Source organism: Schistocerca americana, chromosome X (assembly GCF_021461395.2).
Source record: "Schistocerca americana isolate TAMUIC-IGC-003095 chromosome X, iqSchAmer2.1, whole genome shotgun sequence".
Classification (NCBI taxonomy): Eukaryota; Metazoa; Arthropoda; class Insecta; order Orthoptera; family Acrididae; genus Schistocerca; species Schistocerca americana.
Genome location: NC_060130.1, coordinates 167817727 through 167845074, shown reverse-complemented (window position 1 = coordinate 167845074; position 27348 = coordinate 167817727). Strand labels below are relative to the sequence as shown.

Here is a 27348-nt window from a genome sequence, read left to right as displayed (position 1 = left end):
AGAACGCCAGTCGTGAACTCCTGCGGAGCTACGAAATGGAGAGAAATTCGAATTGAAATTTGTCCGGACTTAAGCGCCGCACACTGTACAAGTTAACAGATCGCTGGCAGCTCTCCTTTTATGTCTCTGTATCAGTGTGCGGTTTCCTGTACTTAGGTACCAAAGTTTGCTGTTGCCATTAATGTTTTCTACGTACAGTAAATGTATAATGGAATAAAAATGTGCTCATTATAACATGGGAGGTCAGGCCAGGTAAAACGCCTGTACGAATAATGTGAGGAAGAAATAGGAGATTTCACTGTTTTTTGCTAAACATTCTTTACAGATGCACACTAGTTACAATAATTTACTATTGTTACGCCCACCATACAATTACAGATATAAATTTCACGTTGACAGAGTTAAAGTAGGACTGGTCGTGAGATAAAGACGCTGTCGCTAGCAAAAATGAGAGCCAGTCAGAATTTATCAAGAGGGAAAAGTTCTTATCATAAGTTCATTGGCTGCAGCATGCATGGTGGTGGGTGTTTCACCGGCAGGCCAGACCATGGCGTCGTGCTAATAGAAAACGGTCTCATAGCATATCAGTACTGCAAGTCATATGTATCACTGACATACTTCTAAATTATCCACTGCGTTTAAAATTACGAGGTGGTGCTGAAAATTAATGCCTCCGAAATTATGTGGAAACTTTTGAAGCTTTTTAAGTGAAACAAACCTTATTAACATACTACATCTTTGTGCTTCATGTCTACATACTAATTTTTCAACATAGACACACAACGAGAGACCAGTTTGTTGATACCGTCATTTAGAATGTTTGACTTTGTTGACGGAGCCACAACCTCACCTATGTGCACGCTTCTTCACTAACAAAGTGAAGTCCTTGAAGGTGTTTCGGAAACTGATGAAAATCAAATGGGGACAAGTAGGGATTGTATGAAGGATGATTAGATTAGATTAATACTTGTTCCATAGATCATGAATACGACACTTCGTAATGATGTGGAACGTGTCAGGTTAATAAAAGATGTCTGTACAAGATATTACATTACACAAAGTATTGCGTGACACTAATGTTTAAGTTTTTTCCCCCTTAATTTATATCTAAAAATTCAGCCAATGAGTAGGAGGAGTTGTCATCTAGAAATTCTTTTAATTTATTTTTAAATGTTGGTTGGCTATCCGTCAGGCTTTTGATGCTGTTTGGTGGGTGACCAAAGACTTTTGTGGCAGCATAATTTACCCCTTTCTGTGCCAAAGTCAGATTTAACCCTGCATAGTGAAGATCATCCTTTCTCCTGGTGTTATAGCTATGCATACTGCTATTACTTTTGAACTGGGTTCGATTATTAACAACAAATTTCATAAGTAAATATATATACTGTGAGGTTACTGTGAGGACCCCTAGATCCTTAAATAGGTGTCTGCAGGATGACCGTGGGTGGGCTCCAGCAATTATTCTGATCACACGTTTTTGAGCAATGAATACTTTTCTACTCAACGATGAATTACCCCAGAATATGATGCCATACGAAAGCAGTGAATGAAAGTAGGCATAGTAAGCTAATTTACTGAGGTTATCACCAAAATTTGCAATAACCGTAATAGCATATGTAGGTGAACTCAGACGTTTCAGCAGACCATCAATGTGTTGCTTCCAGTTTAGCCTCTCATCAATGGACACACCTAAAAATTTTGAAAATTCTACCTTAGCTACAGACTTCCGTTCAAAGTCTATATTTATTACTGGAGTTGTGCCATTTACTGGACAGAACTGTATATACTGTGTTTTATCAAAATTTAAATAGAGTCAGTTTACTGAGAACCACTTAATAATTTTGTGGAAAACATCATTTACAATTACATCACTTACGAGTAGTTCTTGGTTTTTGGATGTTATTACTATACTTGTATCATCAGCAAAAAGAACTAACTTTGCATCTTCACCAATGTGGAATGGTAAGTCATTAATGTGTATCAAGAACAGTAAAGGACCTAAGACCGAACCCTGTGGGACCCCGTACTTTATAGCCCTCCAGTTTGAGGAATCAGCTGTTGTTTTAATATTACATGAACCACTTATTTCAACTTTCTGCATTCTTCCAGCTAAGTATGAATTAAACCATTTGTGCTCTGCGCCCCTCAAACCATAATGATTTAGCTTATCTAAAAAGAATTCCATGATTTACATAATCAAAGTCCTTTGAGAGATCACAAAAAATACCAATGGGTGATGTCCGGTTATTCAGAGCATTTAATATTTGATCAGTGAAAGCGTATATAGCATTTTCTGTTGAAAAACCTTTCTGAAAACCAAACTGACATTTTGTTAGTACTTTATTTTTACAAATATGGGAGGCTACTCATGAATACATTACTTTCTCAAAAATGTTTGATAGAGCAGTCAGAAGAGAGATTGGGCGGTAGTTGTTGACATCTGACGTATCCCCCTTTTTATGCAATGGTTTTACAATGGCATATTTCAGTCTATCGGGGAAAACACCCTGCCTCAAAGAGCTATTACATACGTGGCTGAGAATCCTACTTATCTGTGGGGAACAAGCTTTGCCGGCCGGAGTGGCCGTGCGGTTCTGGGCGCTACAGTCTGGAGCCGAGCGACCGCAACGGTCGCAGGTTCGAATCCTGCCTCGGGCATAGATGTGTGTGATGTCTTTAGGTTAGTTAGGTTTAATTAGTTCTAAGTTCTAGGCGACTGATGACCATAGAAGTTAAGTCGCATAGTGCTCAGAGCCATTTGGAACAAGCTTTAAGTACCTTGCTGGAAATGCCATCAATTCCGTAAGAGCTTTTACTTTTCAGTGAGTTTATTATTTTACTGATTTCAGAGGGAGAGGTTGGTGGAATTACAGCTGTTTCAAACTGCACAAGTATGGCCTCTACTATTAGTAGCCTTGCCTCTTCTAGTGAAGATCTAGATCCTATTTTCTCCACAACATTTAAAAAATGATTATTGAAAATATTTTAAATTTCTGATTGTTTGTTAGTACACTTGCCATTCAGTCTTATGATCGGTTACAGTTAACCCAAGGCGTCGGATTTTTGCGGATGTTGCAGCACTCGTGTATGGTCCGGCACTGTCAGGCTGAAAAGAAGGGTGTTCCACGTGTGGACGAACTCTTCAAATTCGAAACTCGATTACAGCACTCTGTTTCTCACGCGCCGACATAGCAACGTTACACACCGCCATGTTGCATTCTACAATTTGGAGCCCTCTAGCGGTAGGCGAGTGCAACTTGCCTTACCTAAGCGGGAAAGTCGTCCGAGTAATACACTGAGGTGACCCAATTCATGGGATACCTCTGGTGCAGGATTTTGTGCACAAACTGACTTCTCGACTGTGTCCCATAAATGTTCGATGAGATTCATGTTGGGCCATCTGGATGGTCAAATAGTTCGCTCAAATTGTTCGTAATGTTCTTCAAACCAGTCGCAAACAAATGTGGTCCAGTGACGTTGTACGTTGTCACCCATAAAAATTCCGTCGTTGTTTGGGAACATGAAGTCCATGAATGGCTGCAAATGGCCCCCAATTAGCCAAACATAACGATTTCCAGCCAGTGGATGTTCAGTTGAACCAGAGCACCCAGTCCATTCCACGTAAACAGAGCCCATACCATTATGGAACCATCACCAGCTTGCACAGTGCCTTCTTGACAACTTCGGTCCATGGCTTCGTGGGGTCTGCGCCACACTCGAACCCTACCATCAGCTCTTACGAACTGAAATCGGGACATCTGACCAGGCTAAGGTTTTCCAATCTTCCAGGATACAACCGATATGGTCACGAGCCCAGTAGAGGTGCTGCAGGCGATGCCATGCTGTTAACAAAAGCGCCGGCCGTGGTGGTCGAGCGGTTCTAGGCGCTTGAGTCTGGAACCGCGCGACCACTACGTTTTAGGTTTGAATCCTGCTTCGGGCATGGATGTTTGGGACGTCTTTAGGTTAGTTAGGTTTAAGCAGGTCTAAGTTCTAGGGACTAATGACCTCAGATGTTGAGTCCCATAGTGCTCAGAGCCATTTGAACCATTTGTTAACAAAAACACTGGCGTCGATCATCTGCTGCTGTAGTCCACTAACGCCAGATTTTGCCGCACTGTTCGTCGTACGTCCCAAATTGATTTCTGCGTTATTGCACGCAGTGTTGCTTGTCTATTAGCACTGCCAACGCCGCGCAAATGCATTACTTTGTGTACGCGATACAACCGCCATCTGTATATGTGCATATCGCTATATCATGACTTTAATCGCCTCAACGTTTGCACGACATGTATTACTTCCGTCGATATTAACAGAATAAAAATTTGGAGGCATTACTTTCCAGCACGTCCTCTTAGTTTCATCTCAAGTGGTATAAATAAGAAATAATAGTGCAGATGTCGTACTTTTGAGATACACTTAACAGCTCAGCTCAGAAAGGTATGATAAGCAACAGTAAGAGCATAGTTTGTCCGAAAATTAATATTTTTACTCTCACATAAATCGTACGTATTCATGGCAGTTATTGTCAGTCTGCCGTATCTCTACATTGTTTGGAAATTCTTCTGACTTCACATCAGATGTCAACTAAGAAGTGCTACAATTGGCAGTCTCAAAAATGTTAGTACGCAAAACTTTTTACTGCCGACAAGAATCACTGTTGCGACTCAGTTGATCATAATTTGAGACTACAGAAACAAATATAACGTCGACCGAACACACACAGGTTATTGCTTTGGAACTTACTGAAATTCGTTCTGTGAGACTACAGAAACAAATATAACGTCGATTGAACACACAGCGGTTATTCCTTTGGAACTTACTGAGGTACCTTTTACTGTACATCGTCTGCCGTTGTCCAGCTGTTGTAGGCGGAGGGCACTTACTGTCGATGTTGCACGCAAGCATTGATCTATGCAATCATAGTAGTGAATATGTTAGCATTCGTCTTCATGTCTTTCGATCGTCGTGGCCAAGGAAGTTGACCAACATGTTGCAATGCGTAACGCGAGAAGTGTGTGTACGGGCAATGTGTGCTGGAAAAGTACATATCGCCGACATTGTAAGAACGGCAGCGGATTGTGTTCTGAATGTTCCCTCGACAAATAACACATGTGTTCGGTCGTAGGAGGATATGGCTCCCCACACCATGATGTATTGAACAGATCTAGTCTGTCGCTACTTGATTCGCTCTAGTAGTTGCCTATTTCATGGTCAGTTTTTCACTGACGAACAATCGTGACTGACGCCAAGACGAAAGTGCTCTCATTACTAAACAGAACTCTGCGCCGTTCACATGCGCAGTTGTATCTTTCGCGACACCTCTCGCTCCAATGATGACCAATCATTAACCTAGTCCACTATCTACAGTAGGGACAGTCGATCTTCTTTTTGTATCCCTGTTAGTAGTAAAATTTTCTAACCGCCCACTGGTTTAACAGTAATGATGATTTATAAAGTATAGAACTAATTTTACTTCATTTTTGTGGTCTAGTGTGGAGAGAAGGATGCATGATCGCTATCCACCTCCATCATCGTTAGCTAAATGTACTACTATTTTGCAGGAAGAATGGTATAAGACTCCCTTCAAAACCACACAGGGCCTCTGTTTATCCATTCCGAGACAAGTGGAAGCTGATTTGAATGCTAACGGGTTTCTTACGCCTTTTTGCGCCTTATTTGGCGTGGTAATACGAGGCGGTGTTCAATAAGTAATGTACACATTTCTTCCCTCCGTCAGTTTCGGTTTAAAAAATGTTGAATTTGTTGCGGGGCATCTTGGAATATTGGCGCTTCAGCCCCTATAGTTTCATGAAGTTCCAGTACGTGGCAGTTCTATACGTAGCTTTCAAAATAGCGTCTCTAACGGAGGTGTGTTCCAAGTACAGAGCTGTCATCGCGTTTCGTTGGCGGAAAACCAGAGCATCGCGGATATTCATACTTGCTTGCAGAACGTCTACGGAGACCTGTCAGTGAACAAAAGCACGGTGAGTCGTTGGTCGAGATGTGTGTCATCTCGCAACAGCTCGCACAAATCTGCCCGATCTCTCACGTGCCTGCCGGCCGCAGACTGCTGGGACTCGTGCAGTGCTGGAACGTGCGTAGGACCTCACAAAACCTAATTGGGCTGTTCTTCCTTATCCTTCGGGAGGACGACGGTTCAATCCCGCGTCCGGCCATCCTGATTTAGGTTTTCCGTGATTTACCTAAATCACTCCAGGCAAATTCCGAGATGGTTCCTTTGAAAGGGCACAGCCGACTTCCTTCCCCATCCTTCCCTAATCCGATGAGACCGATGACGTAGCTGTCTGGTCTCCTCCCCCAAACAACCCAACCCAACCCTTAGCCACCATATAGTCCGGATGTCGCACCTTCCGACTTCCCTCTATTTGGCCCAATGAAGGATGCACTGTGCAGGAAAGCAGTTATTGATGCAGCGAGAGGTTGGCTCTTCAGTCAACCAGTAGAGTGGTACAGTGAAGACATACAGGCTATCCTAGTAAAGTGATGTAAGGCTGTCATTGAACGGAGACTGTATTGAAAAACAGGTTTTTGTAGCCAAAAGAGGGGGAATAATGTAGTGTGTGGGAATCCTGAATTGGATCAACCTACTTCGAGAAAAAAAATGTTGTGTTACTTAAAATATTGCATGACTTACTGAACATCTCTCGTATGTATTTTAATGTGTACATGTTTTTGTCGACCTCCTGTATACGGATGTGGAATACGGATGGCATACATGTCCAAGTGGTATGTTGACATGTCGCTGATGTTCCATGAATGCCTGTGTCAGTGACAGGAGTAAGCATGAAACTTGTGACTGTCTGCTATTCGCCACACAGGTGAAAGGCTGATACCAGTGACTTCAGCAACTTCTCGTAAGCCGGCCTGTGGATTGTGGTGGATTTCAGATGTAACATTTAAACTATTTGTTTCTTTGTGTCATTCTTCAGTATGTGAGACAGTAATGGCTGATTGAGCTCTTCAGCCAGGGTATCTCACAACACAACCCATGACTGCTTCATTGGCGTCTTTTCGGCATTTGCCAAATATCAGCAATGTGTCAGTGAACTCGTCAGATGTGTACACTACATTTATTCCATTTTAATATCCACGACAAACCGGACATTGTATTTTTGTGCATTCTGACCTCCCTTGTTTAGGGCAGTGTAAGAATGCATTCTACTATCTAACTGAACATGACTTCAAACAGTGCATTGAGCGAAGTGTCATTTAGTGACACCAGTAACTTCATTTACAGCATGTTGCATTCACCCCTAAAACTCTGAGCAATTGTGGCCCCCAAACTAAAATTGAAAAAAATTTGATTTGTGCACAATTGGTGTAAACGTATCAGCTATATTATAGAAAAATTAATATTCCATTTAAAAATGTATAACTCATTGGTGTAACACTCTAAAAAATAATCAAGTAAACTATATTCATAACTCTGCAGAAAGAGTAACCTTTCATATGTTTACTTATATAAATAAATATTCCTTTTTTCTACTATTTTGAAAATTATAGAGAAAAACACCATAGCTGAAACATCTTGTATTTCAATAACATGAACAACACTGTCCTTCCATTTTCCTATCTCTTGATGTCGAAAAAGCCAATGACAGTTCTGTTCAAATTTCACTAGTACTGTATGTGCTTCCAAATTACATCCACTTAGATGAATGCATGGTGTCTGTTCTTTTGGACATGTCTAAAGGAACAGACACCATGCATTCATATAACTGATTCGCCTCAATGGACAATGAATCCACCACATTCAGTGTGTGTGTGTGTGTGTGTGTGTGTGTGTGTGTGTGTGTGTGTGTGTGAATTTGGGTTGACTGGGAGGCATGCCGAGAGTCTATCAAATTGTGATAAACACTGTGTCCAGATGGCACAGTGGTTAGCTTAATTGCCTATTAAGCAGAAGATCCCCAGTTCCGATCCCGGTCTGGCATACATTTTCACTCGTTGACACTGATTTCACATGAAATCCCATTACAGCTGACATCAATAGTTCTTTCTTCCTTTCCTTTCCCCCCTCTCCACCTTCAGTTTACATAATATAAATCTGCTTAGCTGCATCCTTTCTAACTAACCATCCCTTATACAAGGGCATGCTGAAAAGTAATGTCTCCGAATTTGTTATGTGAAAAGTCTTAAAACTTTTTAAATAAAACAAACATTATTAACATTCTACATCTTTAATCTTCCAAGTCTGCTTATTTGCAGCCATCTGGATTGTAGCTTGTAACATCGTGATGTGTAACATAAATATGTTGTTGTCTCGGAAACAGTATGCTGTTATCAAGTTTTGAATTTGAAGAGTTTGTCCACACATAGAGCACCCTGTCCTTCAGCATGACAATGCCAGAACGCACACGAGTGCTGACACAGTGGGTTCGCCGTCATCGATCATCCTCCACACAGTCCCAACTTCGCCCCATCTGACTCTTATTTGTATCCAAAAATTAAAGAATACCTTCGAGTATTTCAATTTGGTAGTGATGAAGTTGTGAAAGCAAAGGTGAAGTTGTGGCTCCATCAATAAAGTCAGACGTCCTACAGTGACAGTATCGACAAACAGCTCTCTCGTTGGGTGAAATGTGTTCATCACCAGGGTGATTATGTTGAGAAATAAATACGTATGTAGACATGAAGATTAAAGATGTAGAATGTTAATAAAGCTTGTTTCAGTTAAAAATCTCTATGAGATTTCACATTAAAAATTTAAGGCATTAATTCTCAGCACAACCTCATATGTAATAGTAAACACAACCCACTTGCATATTTTCCATCAATCTGCTAGTGTACGCATAGGATCTGTCTTGATGCCCGTATACCTCAGTATGCTGATGACATTGGCTTCCTTGCTGTCCATGTCCCTCCATTAGTCTCAGCAATCCTTCCAGTTTTATATCAATACTTTCAGCTCCTGGTTTAACCAGTAGTCCTTCTTGATTACTCCTGTAAAAACATGGACAATAACTATAGGAGGAACCATGCAAACTTTGTGTCCTTGGATCTCTTACTCACTGTCAACAACTATCCAATTCACCTAACTGAAACACTGAAATATCTTACACTAACACTTAATCAAAAACTAACTTGGAACCCCCACTTACTAACCAACCAAAAGAAAGCCCCTAGAAAAGAAAATTATCTGCACAAACTGAACTCGACTCCTGCCCCATTGTGCAGTCTGTCATCTCAGTCCCATATCAGTTTGAAGAAATGTGGGATGTACAGTGGAACTGACTTGTAGCACGTGTACCAAGAACCATTTGTTGTCAAAATTCCAAAATTATGTTATGATTTAACATGAAACTAACAAGTTGCACCCTCTGCCCCCCCCCCTTTCCCATTCCATCACCAATGTAGCTCAGGTCCTGGGTATGCACTTGGTCATAAATCTTCTTTGAGTTAAACTAAGCAATCACAGAATTAATACTGTGCCCCTGTTAGAATTCATCACCAACTATTTTTGACTTATGAACCATTAGATATGATTGACTGGATCTCACTCTTTGTTCTAGTATTGTTCTTACTTCCAACTTATTACCTGCAGGTACAGTGTAATGTCTATCAAGAACAAAAATGCTTGCTGCTGATACAAACACTTCTGTTAATAAGCTAAAGAAAACAATCCTTGCTAAAGCTAATTCAACAGCTCAGGAATTAAATAAGTTGTGGGATTCATTTTGTGTGTGACTATTCTGTTGAATTTTGAATCATAAGTTGTTGAAATTGAAGCTGCTATATAGTATATCATTAACTCAAACCAGGCGTTCTGGCTTGGGGAAATACAGTAACAGTCCTATAAATTTTGTTTATTATATATTTCAGCCTCGGATCATACAAATGGTATCATTACTGGTTGTGACTCATCAACTGAACAGGCCCAGAGATGTGCTCAAGATTCCTTTGCTGTACAGGTCATCTGACGATGACTTTGTGATAAGTCTAAACTAGTAATGATACCATTTGCCTAACCTGAGGCGAAATAAATAATAAAAATATCAGTTAAACCTAACATTTAAATTATTGTGCAACTCTGTATTAAATTAACTTCTTATAAAGACCTCCTGCACAAGAAATTAAGTTCAGATTGATTTACATTAAAGACGTCCCATAAGCATGTGATCCTTTTATATATTATTTGCCATAATTAGAAACTTTTGGCAATTTTTTGCAGCATTTTTGGAGAGAGAGAGAGAGAGAGAGAGAGAGAGTCATCTTAGTTCAAATTTCAAATTCGTCAAAGAAGCTATATGACCCTCGCATTGGCATTCCACTGTGGATTCCATGAACTACGTTTCCTTAGGTTTCTGCCTGATGTCTACTTTCTTTACACCACTTTTATGTGGTCATTCTTTGTCATTCAGGATGGTGGCTCACGTGTATTTTTATGGTTGTTACCGTTTCCAATTATATGTCGCCAATAGTACAGTCGGACAGTTATGGATTTGTGGTGAAAGTCAACTGCCAGCTGTTGCACCAATTGTCAAACCTCTTCAGGTTTTAAGATTCCTTTTTTCTTTTTTAGTAAATTTTGACTCTTCTTCTCAATGAGGTCATCTGTGTAGTTCACGAAGTCTTTTTATTCATTTCCTCATGAATCCCTTTCATTTTACTTGTCAAAAAGTCACTTGCACCATGTCTTTGGAAGCTTGATCACATTCTGGATGTTAATGAAATGAGTCATCTTAAATGTTAAGTTTCATACACAGGAGCACTTAGTTGTCAAGTCTGTAAATAGGGGGAAGAGGAACTAGAGTGATGGGCAGGGAAAGGGAGGGGAGGATATTTTGTATATGGGTTGCTTAGTGAAATGCAGAATAATATTCTTAAGCCCATTCTTATTGGTAATTTTAGAAATGGAGGCCAATATTCATAGAAGAAAGACTGCTGTTTCCCGGGCTCAGGAAACTGAAATACACACAGTGGGCCTAATTTCTGGTCCAAATTTCTACTTTTGGTATACTAGTTAAGTTAATCGCTTTAATTTTCAGTTATATCCTGTTGTGTTTGTATCTGAGGCAATTAAGATTTTTAATATGAAAATATTGTTTTGACAGAATTCAAGAAAACACACAAGCACTCAGAAATGATGGAGAAAATATTGGGGGTGGCACTGCCAATTCCCAATTACATCAGTTGCTTCAACAACATGGGGCTCCTGCGGCACTCTATACTGGTTCTCCAAACAGAATGGACACCACAGGCAAGTTATAGAGTACATCAACATGGTAGACTATGATTACTGAAGAGGGTACTAAAAATTGAATTGCACCTCAAGCATTCATTTTGTTGATTTCAATGAGATTTACAATGGATTTCATCTGTTTGACTAAGCAAATGTGTTTATGAAGCCAGCTGACAGACTGAAACAGATTGTTGACTGAAACATAAACTTTGACGTATTACTTTCGTAGATTAGAGATCAATATCTTTGACAAGATTGCTAATAATCTTTTTTCTCAATAAACAGTTTCAGCAATCAGTGTTATCATCTTCAGATCTCAACAGACAATTTATTGCATACTTCTTACAATAGCAGTAAAAAAATTCTTTCTCATGAATTGGCATGTATGTAATAGGCTACAAGGATGATGCTTTGGCATGTCAGAGTTAAAACAACTAGACAGGGTGAACATTAATAAAACTGATAAATGGAGGAAAAAAAGTCTTATGAATGTGTGTCGAGAAATGGATGGTGTCCATACAACGACAACAGATTGTCCCAGAACACCGTACATAGCTGCATCGTATCCACATCACAACTGATGTTCAAAGTGGCCTTCATGGGATTGCAGGTGATGGGGATAGTAGCATTTTCTGTGCAGGATACACATAATCATACTTTGGCGTATACCATGTTGGCAGGCCAGTTCCATGGAGCGTGTACTAGGGTTCATCTCAATATCTTGTAGAACCCAGTTCTCCAAATCTGGCATACGCACAGTCTATTACCTCCCTGCACATTAGTCTGTCTGAAAGGATCCCTGCTCACACAAATGCCCAAAAAGAGCTTGGAAATGTTGTATGATTTGGCTGCTGTTTGTGAGGATACTTGTTTTGGTACAGCCGTCTCTCGACCATTTCCATCTGCTTAGCCGTACACAAACACCATTTTGGCTTGTTCCTGAAATGAACACCAGACCATTCTTCTGCTTACAGTATGCTATGTTAATCATACAGCCTGCATCACACAAAAAACACATGGCACATGGTCAGAAGAGGTCATTCATCAGTGCCATCTACTGTGGCAATGATGCATTTCCAGACACATTTTGATAGGACCTTTTTTCCTCCATTTGTAGTCATGAATCTGTCACTGCAGTTCTTCAGTTTTATTAATGTTCACCCTGTATTCCGAATTATTCGCCACATACATGTTTCATGCCACTCACAACAGAGCACATCATTCCAGCCAGGGCACTCACTGCTAGACTGGCTGTAGTGATGTGCTGTGTTGAGTGTGACATTTGTTCTAATTTTGACATGCTCATGTATCAGACTTCTAGTCTGTTATGTTCCCACCAATTCATAGAAAAGATTACGTTTACTGCTATTTTAAGAAATGTGCAATAACCTGTCTATTGAGATATGAAGATGGCAACATTGATTACCGAATCCAGTTATCGAAAATAAAGGTCACTATTGATCATGGTAAAGAAGTTCTTCTTCTCTAATCTATTCTCACAGATCGCTCCTTGAAGCTCAAAATGAGAGAAAACAAAACTTCTTTTTTTTTTTTGGCATTCTCATACACTCGTTTGTCCAGGCACAAGTCACAGCCAGATGGTTTCAGTCTGTCAATACCTCTCTCCTGTGGGGAAAGTCCTTCTGGAAACACAATTATATTTATATAATGGATGTATTAGTATAATTTAGTATGTGAACCTTCTTTGATACAGATGGTCAATCTATATTGCTTTCATGCATTCACATGCTCTTTGTATCCAGAATATATGCTTCCTTCTTATTTGTTGCAGATCTCCAAAGCATGATGTGATCACATCGTTTTAATTTTGTGAAGAGTGAAGCAACTATTGTAACTATAGGAGCAGAGTGCCTTTCGTGACCCACTGCATTTTTAGACCTTCCTCTGATTTGGTCCATGTGACTCCTGGATGATTCCTTCCACAGGGACAATTTCACCCCCATTCTTTTTCAAAATTGAACGTTTGTTACACATATTAATGTTTACAAGATACAGTGACTTAGCTAAGTCATAATGGGAGGGGAGGGCTGTCGCCCTTCCCCCCCCCCCCCCCCCCTCTCCCTCCCGCAAGAGACGTATTTCTCCTCACCATACAAAGAAAAAGGTGATGTAATGACATAGCTTTCCGACTTGACAAGCACTTACAATTGCTGATCATCGGCTGAGTGTGTATTTGCCACCATGAGGGCTAAATAAGTATAAAAGCAGTATACTCCACCCGCAGCTGCATTTAATATCGGAGGCTGTGGTCCGCCCCATTGACTTGTTGCCCATAGTTCAACTCAATATATATATCAGTAAAAGTCAATAGTTTCTGTGATTTCAGGGGCAACCACAGAAATCTATCATTTATTGTTTTACACTAGGCTTAATTTAATTTCATATACTATACCAAATTAAAGTTATGGTTTTGACTGGATGTGTTTCACTTGTACCAAAATTATAAAAAAAAAAAAAAAAAAAAAAATTCTGAGTGGTCACACTGTAGTACGTAGGGTAGTATTCCACAATTTGTATAAAATTTGTGTAAATAATAAATATTTGATAAAATTTTAGTAGAAGTTGTGACATGGCATTGATGTTACAGATTCATAGTGTATATACAAATGAGGCACTGAAATGTTTGCAAGAGTTATATGTATGACCTGAAATGTTGTTTGTTAACTTATTTTACCAAAGAAGAGACTTTTTAAAAAAAAACAACAATAATAATAGAAATCTGGGACAGCACTTGGCAATGAACGGATTGAAGACATATGGAAATTATCGGAACCAATGAAAGCGCTATTTTAGAGATAATAGCTTCTCTTACAGGATATGTACCTGCAATATTTTAAATGTTAAAAATGCTAATTCCATATTGGAGGATAAGATGTTGCATAAACTCTGCTAGAAGGTATAAAGATCAATATTTTGAATGTTCAGGTATTTTGAGTGGCTGGTGCTCTTTCCTGATACCAGGAAAAGAATGGATTGTGGTTCTGTAGTGTCTGTCAGTTTCGAATGTTAAAGAAACTAATGGTTATGTTTCAATGTTGAGATGGAGGCTCTTTCTGAAAGCTACAGATGCACGTTTCAACTCAAAACATACGTGCATTTCATAGCATTTTCAGTTCATGTGACAAAAAAATACAGTAAAATACTGCAAAAAGCTGCCAGAAAGGAACCTGTGTGAAAAACCAATTTGAATTTTTGATCGTTTGGTGTGTATTTTGTAGGAAGACTCCATTTGTTGTATAATATTTGGCACATACTCTGTAAGAGGCACCCCAGGCTGTAACATAGTTCTCTCGTAAGCTCCATTTTCATGGCACTACCAGTTGCAAACTGCTGTAACATATTTCACACGTTTTTCCAAATTGTCATTTCTCCCAAGAGATACAACTCCAAAACATTTTAGGATGTAGATATAATTCTTGGAAACATTTCAGTGCCTCAAATATGTATGTAATACATGCTAATAACCTGACTTACAGGACTTAAAACTGAAGCTGGGCCAAATATTTTACATAACATATTTTCAGCACAAATATTACCCATTTTCTCCATTACTTGTCGTGGGTTTAGTAAAACTGTATATCAGTATGTGGCACATGACATGTTTTCTCTGTTATAATTCACTTTGAATGGTTGTTGCTTTCCTATTTTGTTGTTTGTAGTGTTTCCATCCCAACTATATTTCTTAGTTTGAGAAAAGAGATAAGGACAGAACACACTTTATTGTCTATAATAAATCATGCAATCACCGTTGATCTTTGTTTTACAATTGCCATTGCCGACTTTTGCCCATATAAAGAGGTACTCATCAGCATTTAACTTCTTTGTCTTTCTCATGGTGCTACTATGTTTTCCATTTATCAACATTTTGTTGTAATTTAGTATATACTTTCTGCATTTATCCTAATGGAATATGGTCATGATAAAGAAAATGCTGCACAACAATATAAAAATGTATGACTTTTTAGGACTCACCACTATAGAATGACAGTTAGCAAAAGGATTAAGAAAATACCATGTTGTTCACTTAAGAAAATATTGATATCTTTCAATGATACAATATTTTTATGACTTCAGCTGCACCCCCCCCCCCCCCCCCCCCCCTCCTTTCAGACTAAAATCCTGGATTTACGCGTGACAACATCTAATATGCCAACAAAATAGAGAACAATGAAGGGATGGCCATTGTGAAGTTATATGGCCTGTTGTCAAATACAGCACTACTGGATAACGCGATTTAATGCTGTAGAACATCATCTGCATGCCTAGTCACTCAGGTTATTCATTCCAAGCACTTTAATAACATCCTATTATGTTAATGATATTCTGGAGATGTTTATCTTACTATTATTGCTCTTAGTTCCTGGAGCAATGTTCCATCTAACCCACACATAGCCCCCTATAGCCCACTATAGTCACAAAACCAAGGAGTTATCTACATGCCATTGATGGTCTGAGACACTGCATTTTGATAACACAATATAGAGCATAATTCCAGTATAGAGTATTAGTGACATCTGGCAAGTTATTTGCGAAACAGAAATGGTAGCAGTGCCCATTGACAGTGGATATAGCAGGTACGGGATGAGTGGTACATTAAAAAAATTAAAATGTGGTTGCTCACTGAAACTTTAACAAATCATTAGCACTTCATTTTAACTCTTAATGTTAACAAATTTAATGCATGGAGACAAGTGAAAAGATCCAATCAGTAACAAGTGATTATACCAGTCAAAGTCAGTATTTACACATTTCAATCCAGAACAACTTAACATACAGTAACAACATGAAATTAGTCACTAGGGAAGTTGATGTCAGGTTGATATTATTTGAAGGAATTCATGGAAAGTGTAACCAAATTAATGGGCAAAGCAGCTTGCCTTTATAGCCTCAGTCATCATCAGTGGGATTTTAAACCCTAATCTTCATCCCTTCCATACAATTGCAAACTATTTATGTATACTGTTTCCATGTATGTACTCCTTATAAAAGAGGACTTACAGAAGAGAGAGAGAGACAGAAGGTTCGAAAGTGGCCTTTCCAAGTCATCATGTATTCATTTATTCATAGCAAGAGTATCATAGATACAGTCACCAAACTACAGTGGAAGACATTGAAAAAAAAACAAAGGAATTGCATATTATGTGAAGGGCTGCTGCTAAAATTACAACAACTTACCTTTTAAGATGAGCTAAGTAATATTTTATGCAATGTCAATGATGGTGAAAGTTGAATCAAACAATGGAAAATCCAGGATGCATTAGTTAACCTCTACCCCATATTATATGGTGGCTGTTGGAGTGCCAAAGTGACCTATAATGAAAGATAATCACTAAAATAGAAAAGGGGAGGATTGGGAAGAGGGGGCAATTGGTAATTTACCTTACTTTGCAGCATTTACCAAGGCATTCCTAAATGTTATTTATAATGTTATAAAAATATAGATGCATTAACTGATCTTTCAGAAACCTTATTTATCTTTCTTTTACAGCTGTGTCACATGCCAATATTAACCATAATGAGGCTTTCCAATGCGCCAATAGCCAAAGTTCAACAACATCTACTCTGGTTGGAGCTGCTCAAGACCTGAACATTGACTGTCGGTAGGTTCTTCTTGTCTCATTGATATAATTTTAGAAATGCCAGTGGTTGATTTTTCTAGCTTTGCTGTTCGGCATGCTGTAGGAAAGAACATGTTTGGTGTGGAAGAGGTGGTAATTGTCATTGTGGACATATTAGTCATTGTAGGTTGCTTTGATGTGGACTGTAGTTTGAATGAGTTGGGTGGCTTGAGACTAGTTTTTAATTAGTCAAAGAAAACTGTTTTAAATGTTTCCCTTTTCACTTTGACAGAACTGCTTTTTTAATTCTTCCTTGAAAATTTTGATATGTTACTGCAGTATGTGACTACATATTTCATTTATGTTTATTCCAGCTTTCAGTATGTACTTGCAGCAGCTACATCAATTGCCACAAAAGTTAATGAAGAAACTCTGACATATCTGAACCAAGGGCAGTCATATGAAATTAAGCTGAAGAAACTGGGAGAATTGTCAGCATATAGAGGAAAAATCCTGAAGGTAATGAACAAATTGTTCTTTTTGTAGAAATCAGTGTACTTAATGCATTGGTTGTAGAACAACTATCAATCTACTCTCAAAATTTTTAATTAACTGTTTTAAGTCTTCACTTTATTTTACTAAACATAAAAATGTTTTTAATAACTGATCATGAAGTAATTTGTAAACATTAAATTAATGTTTGTTGTTCATTCCTATTTTAATATGACTGTTAATATTAAATCTTGGATCTCTTCTCTGAACAGTCTAATTATTTTAGTGGCACTTCTTAATGATAGTTATTTTCAATACACCACCAATGTTTGTCATTATAGGTGAGGTGCTATTTCAAAATGGACAGGATCAACTAATGCTAGATTATTTCACTGTTCTTTCATTGGTAGCATTAGTTACATTCATGTACGCAATAAAATTGAAACATACTTAAGACAATGAAAATGAACAAAATTCACTGGAGTAAGAAAACCAGAAAGTAGTGAAACATGTGTCATTTACTTACTCTTTTTTAAACCATTCAGTATAATAATATCGAACATGTTAGATACATTACAGATACGGTTAATACATGTACAGGGTGTCCAAGAAGGAATGGCCAGTATTCAGGGATATGACAGGAATTATCATTTGAAGAAACAAAGTACTGTAAACACGAGTTTTAAAATACATACCTAAAGAGCTATGAGCACTTTTTCAATAGAAGAGATGCTTTGCATAGTAGTGAAGATGAAAAAGTGCTTAGAGCTCTTAAGGTATGCATTTTAGAGCCCATGTTTACTGGACTTTTTGGCTTCAAATGATTGTTCCTTTCATATTTCTGAATACTGATCTTTCCTCCTGGTACAGCCTCTATAAAACATAAAGGATAGGATAGGACTACGCAAGGACAGGACAGGGAGTTGGCCATGGTCTGATCAATGGAACCATTCCAGCAATCTCCTTAGCAACTTCATAAAACCACAGAAAATCCAAGTAGGGATGGCTGTACATAGAATAAACCCTGCCTGGCATAGCCACCTCACTCAGCACATGATTAGAAGGGGAATAGGAACTGCATTGTCTACACTGAGATTGCAACATGCACAAGCAGTAAATCAGTGATTAACTAGAATGTGAAACTTAGGTATTAAATGGTTCTGGAAAAGAAAAAAATATACACATGAATACATTATGCAACACTACTGAAAAGTATAACACACAAATGTATGAAAACCTGCTGACATCATATCCATCACAACTAGTCTAGCAACCAGCTCCCTTATCTGAGGAGGTGTATTGCATTGCAACTGAAACAGAAAACAAACAGCAGAAACATTATTTTGCAAAGAAAAACAAAGCATAGGTGTCACATCAGTTAACAGAATCAAAAGAACTCAACAATAAATAAGAGCCTCATATTCCTGTAAGCTAACATATTCACTTGCAGTGTAGAAACACTCCTCAACAAGAAATGATTTTAATTCTGCTCTAAAAGCTATTTCCTTCTTCTACCTCTTTATGTAAGTTGGCAGTACTTTACAAAGAATGACACCAAAGTGCCTCACATTTCTTTGAGTACAAGTTGTTCTTACTTGTTTCATATGGAGGGACCCACAGTTGCGAGTATTATAACTGTGGTAATTGCAGGTCACCAAGTCTAGCTTTTGTCATCAACACACATTTGTATATGTAGAAGGAGGGTACAGTTACCAAACTCATCTTTTTAATTAGGGACTTGCAGTGAGCCCTAGCAGAGCTATGCAACAAGATTTGAATAGTCCTTTTCTGTAATGTAAATTTTTTCTTTAACTGACTCTTAATATTACCCCAAAACTATTCCATAAGCTACAACATACTGGAAGTAACCAAAATAAGCTTTCCTAGCACCATCTGAGGAGCAAACTTTAGAAGTAATTCTCAGAACAAAACATGCAAAATGAAATCTCTGGTAGAGTTTAGTTACACGGTCTTTCCAGTTGAAGTCATGATCAACACACATTCCTAAAAGTTTTGTGCATAATAGCCTTTCTAATTCATTTCCACGCAGTACCAGTTGGAGGTATTGGTTTTGATTCATTCTTCCAAATTAAATATAACATGTTTCTTCTCATTAAGGGTCAGGCTGTTAGCACTGAACCATGAATGCAAGGACTTGATGAAGAGTTGTGGATAGAGATTCCTTAACAAATGTAGTAGCCATTAAAGCAAAAAATTTGCTTCGATTAAAAATGACAAGTAATGGTCTTTCCTTAATTCATAAAAAAATAAAAGAGTGTCGAATATTCCACTGTTGGAATGCTATAAAATAGAGGAGGAGGGGAGGAATCAAGGATAGAACTAGAATTTTCATAGGTATTTGCCTCAAATACTACTAGAATAACCTTAAAAAACTATGCACGCACACACACACACACACACACACACACACACACACACACGCACACACACACACACATAGAGAGAGAGAGAGTGAGACAGACAGAGAGAGAGAGAGACAGACAGAGAGAGAGAGAGAGAGAGAGAGAGAGAGAGAGAGAGAGAGAGACAGAGAGAGAGAGAGAGGAGAGAGAGAGAGAGAGAGAGAGAGAGAGACAGACAGACAGACAGACAAGACAGACAGACACTTCAGTGATGTTACTGACAATATAAAAAATTATGTATTTTAAAAATAAAAATTAAGGGGATTTTAGTAAGCATTGTATATTAAGCATCCTGATATGCAGGTTCCTTTTTTGAGAAAGGAAAGACAGGAAGGTGTGAGTAAGTCAGTGGTTACACCAAACCCTGTGTCAAGAAAGAATCCAGCTTCATTGGAGCCGTCATGTAGAACTACTGATCTCCCCTTTACTTACACTTTGTATACAAAGAGTCCTACTTGCATCCATGTTCTGTGTGAGCAGCCTCAGAATTTCCATAGTTATGGGATGGCCAGGCACATGGCTGCTGGGGGCACAACCCTCATGGGGGCACACTTCCCACAGCCTGCCTGCCACTCAGGTACATGCACACAGAATTTAAAAAAATGATGCTAACTCCTATTAAAAAAACCAGCACTTGGGTGCGATGCTTCCGTCCCCACCCCCTCCCTCCATATTAGGAAGGGTGCCTCTAACGTAGCATAGAACTTTATACCAAACCCTTAATGAAAGATTAAAAACTTTACAAAGGAATCAATTTTTTCTTTCAAACTTGTAAATTAATATTAGCCATTTCTCCACTCTTCTCTTAAAAAATCAGTCTTGAGAGGGGTAGGGGCTCATAATTTCAATCTTGCTTGGGGTGCTCATGACCCTAGCTGTAATGCCATTAAGAAGTTATATAAAAAAAGAAAATTTATCTTTAGATTCATTCACTATGCTATAATGATAAAAATTTATGATGAAGTAAAGCAAATACAATTATTTAATTACAGAGTACCATTTCAGGAAATGAGAATTCCATCACATCTGATTACAGCAGTTGTCATTATACAAAAATAAGTAGGAATTAGACAAGGCTGTCCACTGTCTCCCCCTCCCCCCCTTTCAATGTTTATATTGATGATATCATATGTAAATAGCTGATTTTATTAAATGACCCTTTAAGAAATGATAATTTTAATTTTATGAAGACTTTATTTTCTGCTAATCAGATTATAATAGAAGAATCTGAAGGAGAAGTTAAAATAGGAGTGCATAAATTGAGTCAAATTTCTGCTAAATATGGAGTAAGAATATTGATAGATAAAACAAAAGTGATGACATTCAAATGATTGGAACCCATAAGAGCCAAAATTGTTATAGATGGACAAATAACTGAACAAGTAAGAGAGCTTCAGTATCTGGGGTACGGTTCTAAATTTCCCAAGTTAGGTGACATAGAGTTAAAATTTGCGAGATTCAGACATTTCTGTGGAACTACACAATGTACATTAAAACATAATGTATGAAAAGAAACACCAATTAAACTCTATGAAGGAGAAGCATTGCCTTTGCTGCTGTATGGTAAGTAATGTTGGACTTTAAACATCAATAATGATGAATTGGATCATCAGAGATGAAGCTTATCCACTTTGTAGTGGGATTGTGGTCCATAAAAGAAATACTAATATTAGACAAGTTATAAGTGTTGAACCCATTACAAATATAATTGTAAAATACTACCTGAACCAGACATACCACATCCATTGTATGTCTAATGATAGGATGACTAAAGCTGCAATACAATATAACCCAAATGGCAAGAGGAATGTTGGACATTCCTTGGAAGAGATGGCAGGAACAGTTCTGAAGCTGAACAGACCAAAAGGCCAAATCATTGAAGTCAATGATGCTGATGATGAAATCAAATTTGCTCATTTACTCAATATATAATCAACAGTGTTGAAAGCCAACATTGAATGTACAGAACAGCAAAACAAAGTGTATGAGGCCAGTAGCTGCTAGTTGTGGGCTTAGATGGTGTCTCCAAGGAATTTCATAACTGATTGTTTCTGTATTGTTTCTATATGAGTTCAGAGTTTGGTTTTATTAGCTGCTGGAGGTGTGTCAGAGGTGAGTTGCTGACCCACAAAGTCCCAGCCATGCTCATTGGGCAATGTGCCAGATGAAAGGATAGCTAGTGAAGAATTAGTATCTTCCATGCAGAGAAATTGGCTAGCTCTTATCGAAACATACACATGAATGTTTTCCTGATGTACACTGGTTTCCAGGATATGTTGAAGAATAGTGTTGAGAATACTGCCATTTCAAACTAAGATGTAACCAGACAAGTAATGTTACTCCCACACATTGTGTATTCTCCACTGGTTTTTCAACCCATAGGCTCCCTAGCATTTGTCTTCATATGTTCGATTCTTGTTACTGGGACATAACAGTAACATAAGGTCCACCTCCAGTGACATCATTGTTGACGTGAAAACAAGTCATAATCTTTCCTTGTTTGTAACTTGGGGTCTGATAAACCTAGTATTGTTGGTGTACCTATTTATAATTATAAACTTTCTTCCATTTACTCAATTGTACAAGTTACAGTAACAATAAGGGAACAGTAATTTTGGTAGTCATAACACAGCTGTTGACACTGGAGCAAGAGTCAACTGAGAATGTGATCAGAGAAAGAGAAAGTAAAATTTATAGTAGAAAAAAAGTAACAGCTGACCAAGAATGGAGAACAGAGTTAAAGAAGAGAAAGTAAACTGCTACAGGAATAATAATCTTCTTTCATTGATCCTTAATTTTAAGTATGTCTTTGGCTGTGATCACTACTTTTATATCACTTACCCATGCCATTTATCTGACTCATACATTAATACTGGGTTGAGGTAGACTATAAAATAGGTAGACTATAAAATGAAATAATTAATTAAAGTAAATCTGAATGTGTGACAAGCAGTCAGTTTCATCTTCCTCCAGAAGCATATTAATATAGCTTTGGGTCATCTTGCATGAATTAATACAATAATTATTTCTAAATATTGCATACTTCATTGAAATTTGAGGCAGTTTCTCTCTCTTCCTTGATTTTGAAAGTGAAGATAAACAGATACATAGATACACATATGTTTTCTTTTTCTCACTTACTGTTGAGTGGTACCATCAGGAGGTTAAAAAAGTAAAAAAGAACTTGCACACTCTTACTGTTCTTTCATATAAATCAGTAGATTTTCTTATTATATGATATGATTCTTATGATATGATTCTTATGATATGATTCATTATATGGATTACTTAAGCACTAGCTTATTTCAAGAACTGTGAAGGAAGCAAGTTTCTGTAACCGTTCTAAGCAGCGCTCCTGGTATTTACATAATATTAAATGCAGAACCGAGGCAAAACCTAAATTATTGTGTTCAGATGGAGCTATGAACCCTGCACCTTCTGAAGAGAGATCTAGTACTTTAACCACTACACCATATGCAGTTATGCATATGCAGTTTATGCAGAATATTTCCTTTATGTTAGTTAAGGACTATTTATTAATATTATCATGATTGTAATACCAATCAATTTACATAAGAGCTAATATTGCTTATTATCATGCCATACAACTACTCTGATGTGGTTCAGATTGGTAGTACCATAATTAGCGTTGGTTCAAGAACATGACTCATCATTTGGTGCCCCCCCCCCCTTCCCCCTTTTCTCTCATATGCTTTCATCTGTGTGTGTTTTGCTATTAATTGTGATACGCACTGTATACACACGTTGCACTTGGGTGCCCCTAGTGTCCCACTCATATTGGTGCCCCAAGCAGCTGCTGCTAATTTTGATATGTCCTGTATAGAAATCTTACAACTGTGGCTGCTGTGGCACCCCTCTCAGATTGGCGACCCATGTGGGGGATTGTTTCTCTTCATACTTAAACTGGCCCTGACCTTAATATGTAGTGAACTATGTCTTTCAGACATTGAAAATACTAAATTATGAAATTTGCTATCACTGAATTTGCTTCTGGCACCATGCACTTGATTTCTTCCTGTAAGAAGTCTTAGAGAATAATCTTCATATTATGTGATAATAGCAGCATTACTTGAGACTGAACTGATTTTCATGTATTGAGGTGTATAATTATTTGTTATTCCTCACTGCTATTTTATCTCAGAATAAAAGGCAGTTTAATTACAGGGAACAAGTTCAGTTAATATGTAACTTAAATAGTATAGTAAAAATGGTTTTATTTCATTTTCTCAAATAAATTCTCAAATACAATATAATATTTGTGTCTCCACTTACATTGTCACTAATAAAATAAGCAGCAAAAACGTTTTGGGCAGCAGTAGGAAAAAATCTTTCACTTATTCAAAGCTGTAATACATACTAAGTCTTAAATATAGCACCACAGTATGTTCTTGAACCCTAATAAAGTAGATCTGAGTTTAGAATTTGACAGTCAGCAGCCATCACTTTTATTGACTCCAATCATTGTCTTTATCAACCTAATTGCCTGTATATACTGGAATGCATTTAGAGCTACAAGAACTTGTTGGACAACCAGTCCTTTCGTAATGCTTACCAGAAGCCTCTTACCACGTATGACCATTGATTATTGTACTGTTTACTGGCATATCATGTGTACTACATTGTTACATTTTTGGAGGCTAATTAATTATTTAAGTACTTCATCTTACTAATTTTCAATCTGTTCATTAGCTTACGTTTTTATGGCACAACCCTCTGTTTCAGAGTGTGATACGGATATGTTTTCATGAACGCCGTTTACAATACATGGAACGAGAACAGATGGCTGCGTGGCAGGCGTCAAGGCCAGGAGATCGTATAGTTGAAGTAGATATTCCACTATCATATGGAATTTTTAAAGTGGAGCAAGACAGTACACTGTGCAACACAGTTGAATTCTTATGGGACCCTACGAAAGAAGTAGGAGTCTATATCAAGGTGAGATACAAATTTGTACACATTTAGAAAACACATACAAATCTTTCCATAAAGAAAACTGATGTAGCATTTGAAACTGTTTAAAAATTCTCCATCATTCTCCCTTTACATGTTCAGGAGCAGCTGTCGGCATGTATAAAGTACTCAGACATGTTTATGTTGGATTACTAAGATGACAAATAAGAAAAACTCCTTTTGCATTACCCGAAGTGTAACATCAGAATTACTGACAAGTGATTATGTATGTTATAATTTTTTAATGCTAAAGGAAATTCAGATTGGATATTGGAAGGGCTTAGATAAACTTTTGTGCAGTACCAATAAAAGGCTACTCTTAGTAATGCAACAGATAGTTTGGAACAGACACAGGTGGTATCTCCAGTGCTAGTGAGCAGAAAAGCCTTAAAAAGAATAAAGGTTCTTTTTTTCTCTTAATCTGGAACCATGGACAAGGTTTATTCAGTGTGTAATTTCAGAATAAACTCCTTCCTTCCCACCCTCCACTCTCCCTTCCACCCAACCCCATGCTTTTTTTTTTTTTTTTTTTTTTTTTTTAATGGTTTTAGGGCGCAAAACTGCTATGGTCATTAGCGCCTGCCCAACCCCATGTGATGATTACCTATACACTGTTTTTGTGCTTTTGATATATACATGTTTTTATTCATACTATGAGCAAACAATTATTCCACTGTTTGTACAATCAGAGCTAGTAGCAGATAGTTCAGTTAGATGTGGATGGTACACCATGAACCATTTGTCCATATAAGATGCAACTTTACATCAGATGGATTCAAAACACGATTCTTCCTGTTGCCCTTGATATTAGTTGACCATACTTTTTCTAGAGGGAGCAGTTTTCTTCTCAGTTGCCAATATTTTCACTGAGAAATTTTGCCAGCTGCTACCTATATTAGTGAAGTTTCTGCTTTGCTTGGCTGTCCGTTGTGTAGAAACAAACACAGAAATGTTCTTTAGAAACTGCTTGGCCAAAGTCAGCCAGAATTTTGGAAAATTTTACCTCTGTGGTTCTTGAATCAATATATGGCACCTAGCCAGTAGAATGCAATCTTGTATAACCCTTGACATGTCTCGTCACTAACAGATTTGAATGCTGATCATGCATGCCATCTCCACTCCCTCCTTGGTTATAATCTTTACAGGAAATAGATTTGAGCTTTATTTTTCTACTCCCATGTCCTCAATACACACTGACCTGTTACAATGTGTTTACAGGTGGTGGGCATTTCTCTTATCATTCCTCTTCATGCCAAGAACATTATTGGCAGGCGCAAATGTAAATTCCTCCTCATTCAGGGAAGCTGCACTGAACTAAATTAACATACTTGTCTTATTGTTGTTTGTTGGTGTTGCAGTCTAAACAGCATTGAATGTTGGCATTTGTCAATTGATTCAAAAACTTTCAGCATGTTTTATAGTGTACAACATTCCGTTTCCATTTTGTCAAAAATGTTACTGTGTGTGTGTCACTTTCTGAACTATTGATCACATTCTTCTCTGCCTTGATAACCAACACAGGACATTCCTTTCTTTGTTTTTTTAAAGGCAAATTCTGTCGGCTTCTGCATTGTATGTATGGGATATTATGTAGGAGGCAAAGCAAGGCCTAAACATGTTTACACTGGCATTTAGGTTCCATTTAATAAACATAGACTCAGTGTCATCTAGTGGTGCAACTACACTAAAGCTACAGATTGGCTGTAAAGCAGTGCACTATTCAAGAGCCATATTACATCATTAAAGCACTGTGATGACTATACCTTCATTGCATTACAATAAGAGGAACTTCAGTGATGGTTGTACATGTCACTGTAGGTGATCATTGTGCAAAATAGAGAGAACATGACATGTAGAGGTTGGCAGAGAGCTTAAGCATTTCTTTTTAACATTCTCAGTACTCCTTAAAAATGGGAAATAAATCATATCAACACTATTGCAGACAAGGCAATGGTGATACATCTCATAACACAAAAAGGAGGTGTAGATGCTGATTATACAAAAGAGCAAGACAGTTCAGTAACAAAGAAATGCTGAAACACAATTGAATATCTACTGAGCAGCCTGCTTCTTTGACAAATAGACAAAGACATTGAGGATAACCACTCCTAAAAATAGTGATGGTTGAGTTCTCCGGTTACACATGACTCAGGATGGCATGGGGAAATGGGCATCTATCAACTACTTTGCTAGCTAGCTTTTGTAGCAAGATTTTTCACTTGTGTGTCATCCCATTAAATCATGAGATTGACAATTGACATTTGAAAAATGGTTACTCCCAAGCTGTAAGCTACACTTCAGTTACTTTATGGGATAATTACATAAATTATGCACAGGCAACCACTCTGACATTGATAATTCTAAAGGTATAGAGCAAGAAAGGTTATTGTTGAGGAACGAAATTGCCATCTAGCATATTTCAGGTGACATCATCATGGAAAGTACTTCATAAAATATTCGATAAAGTATGACTCATGAATTATAATTACAGTTGCAGGAATAGGAGGAGATTCATAAAAGGGGATCTCAAGACACAACAAGAGGTACAGAAAAGAAAAAGATTTACTGAACAACTGAAAAGAGGTGTGTGGCCCACAGTACATGAAACAATGAACTAAATGTAATGTAAGATGAGCACTAGATAAAAAAAAAATTTATAATTTCTCACTGAATAGAA

At 37.8% G+C, this 27348-nt stretch overlaps 1 protein-coding gene across 5 annotated transcripts in view; it reads left to right on the top strand.

The window, feature by feature from the left end:
* Positions 1–27348, top strand: part of LOC124555490 (transcription factor CP2) — an 897377-nt gene that overhangs the window by 680527 nt on the left and 189502 nt on the right. For all 5 annotated transcript variants that reach the window (XM_047129415.1, XM_047129412.1, XM_047129413.1 and 2 more), the window contains 4 exons: positions 11079–11224; positions 16716–16827; positions 17160–17304; positions 24444–24656. In XM_047129415.1, the coding sequence (XP_046985371.1) occupies positions 11079–11224; positions 16716–16827; positions 17160–17304; positions 24444–24656 (616 nt within the window). The remainder of the gene's footprint in view (positions 1–11078; positions 11225–16715; positions 16828–17159; positions 17305–24443; positions 24657–27348) is intronic.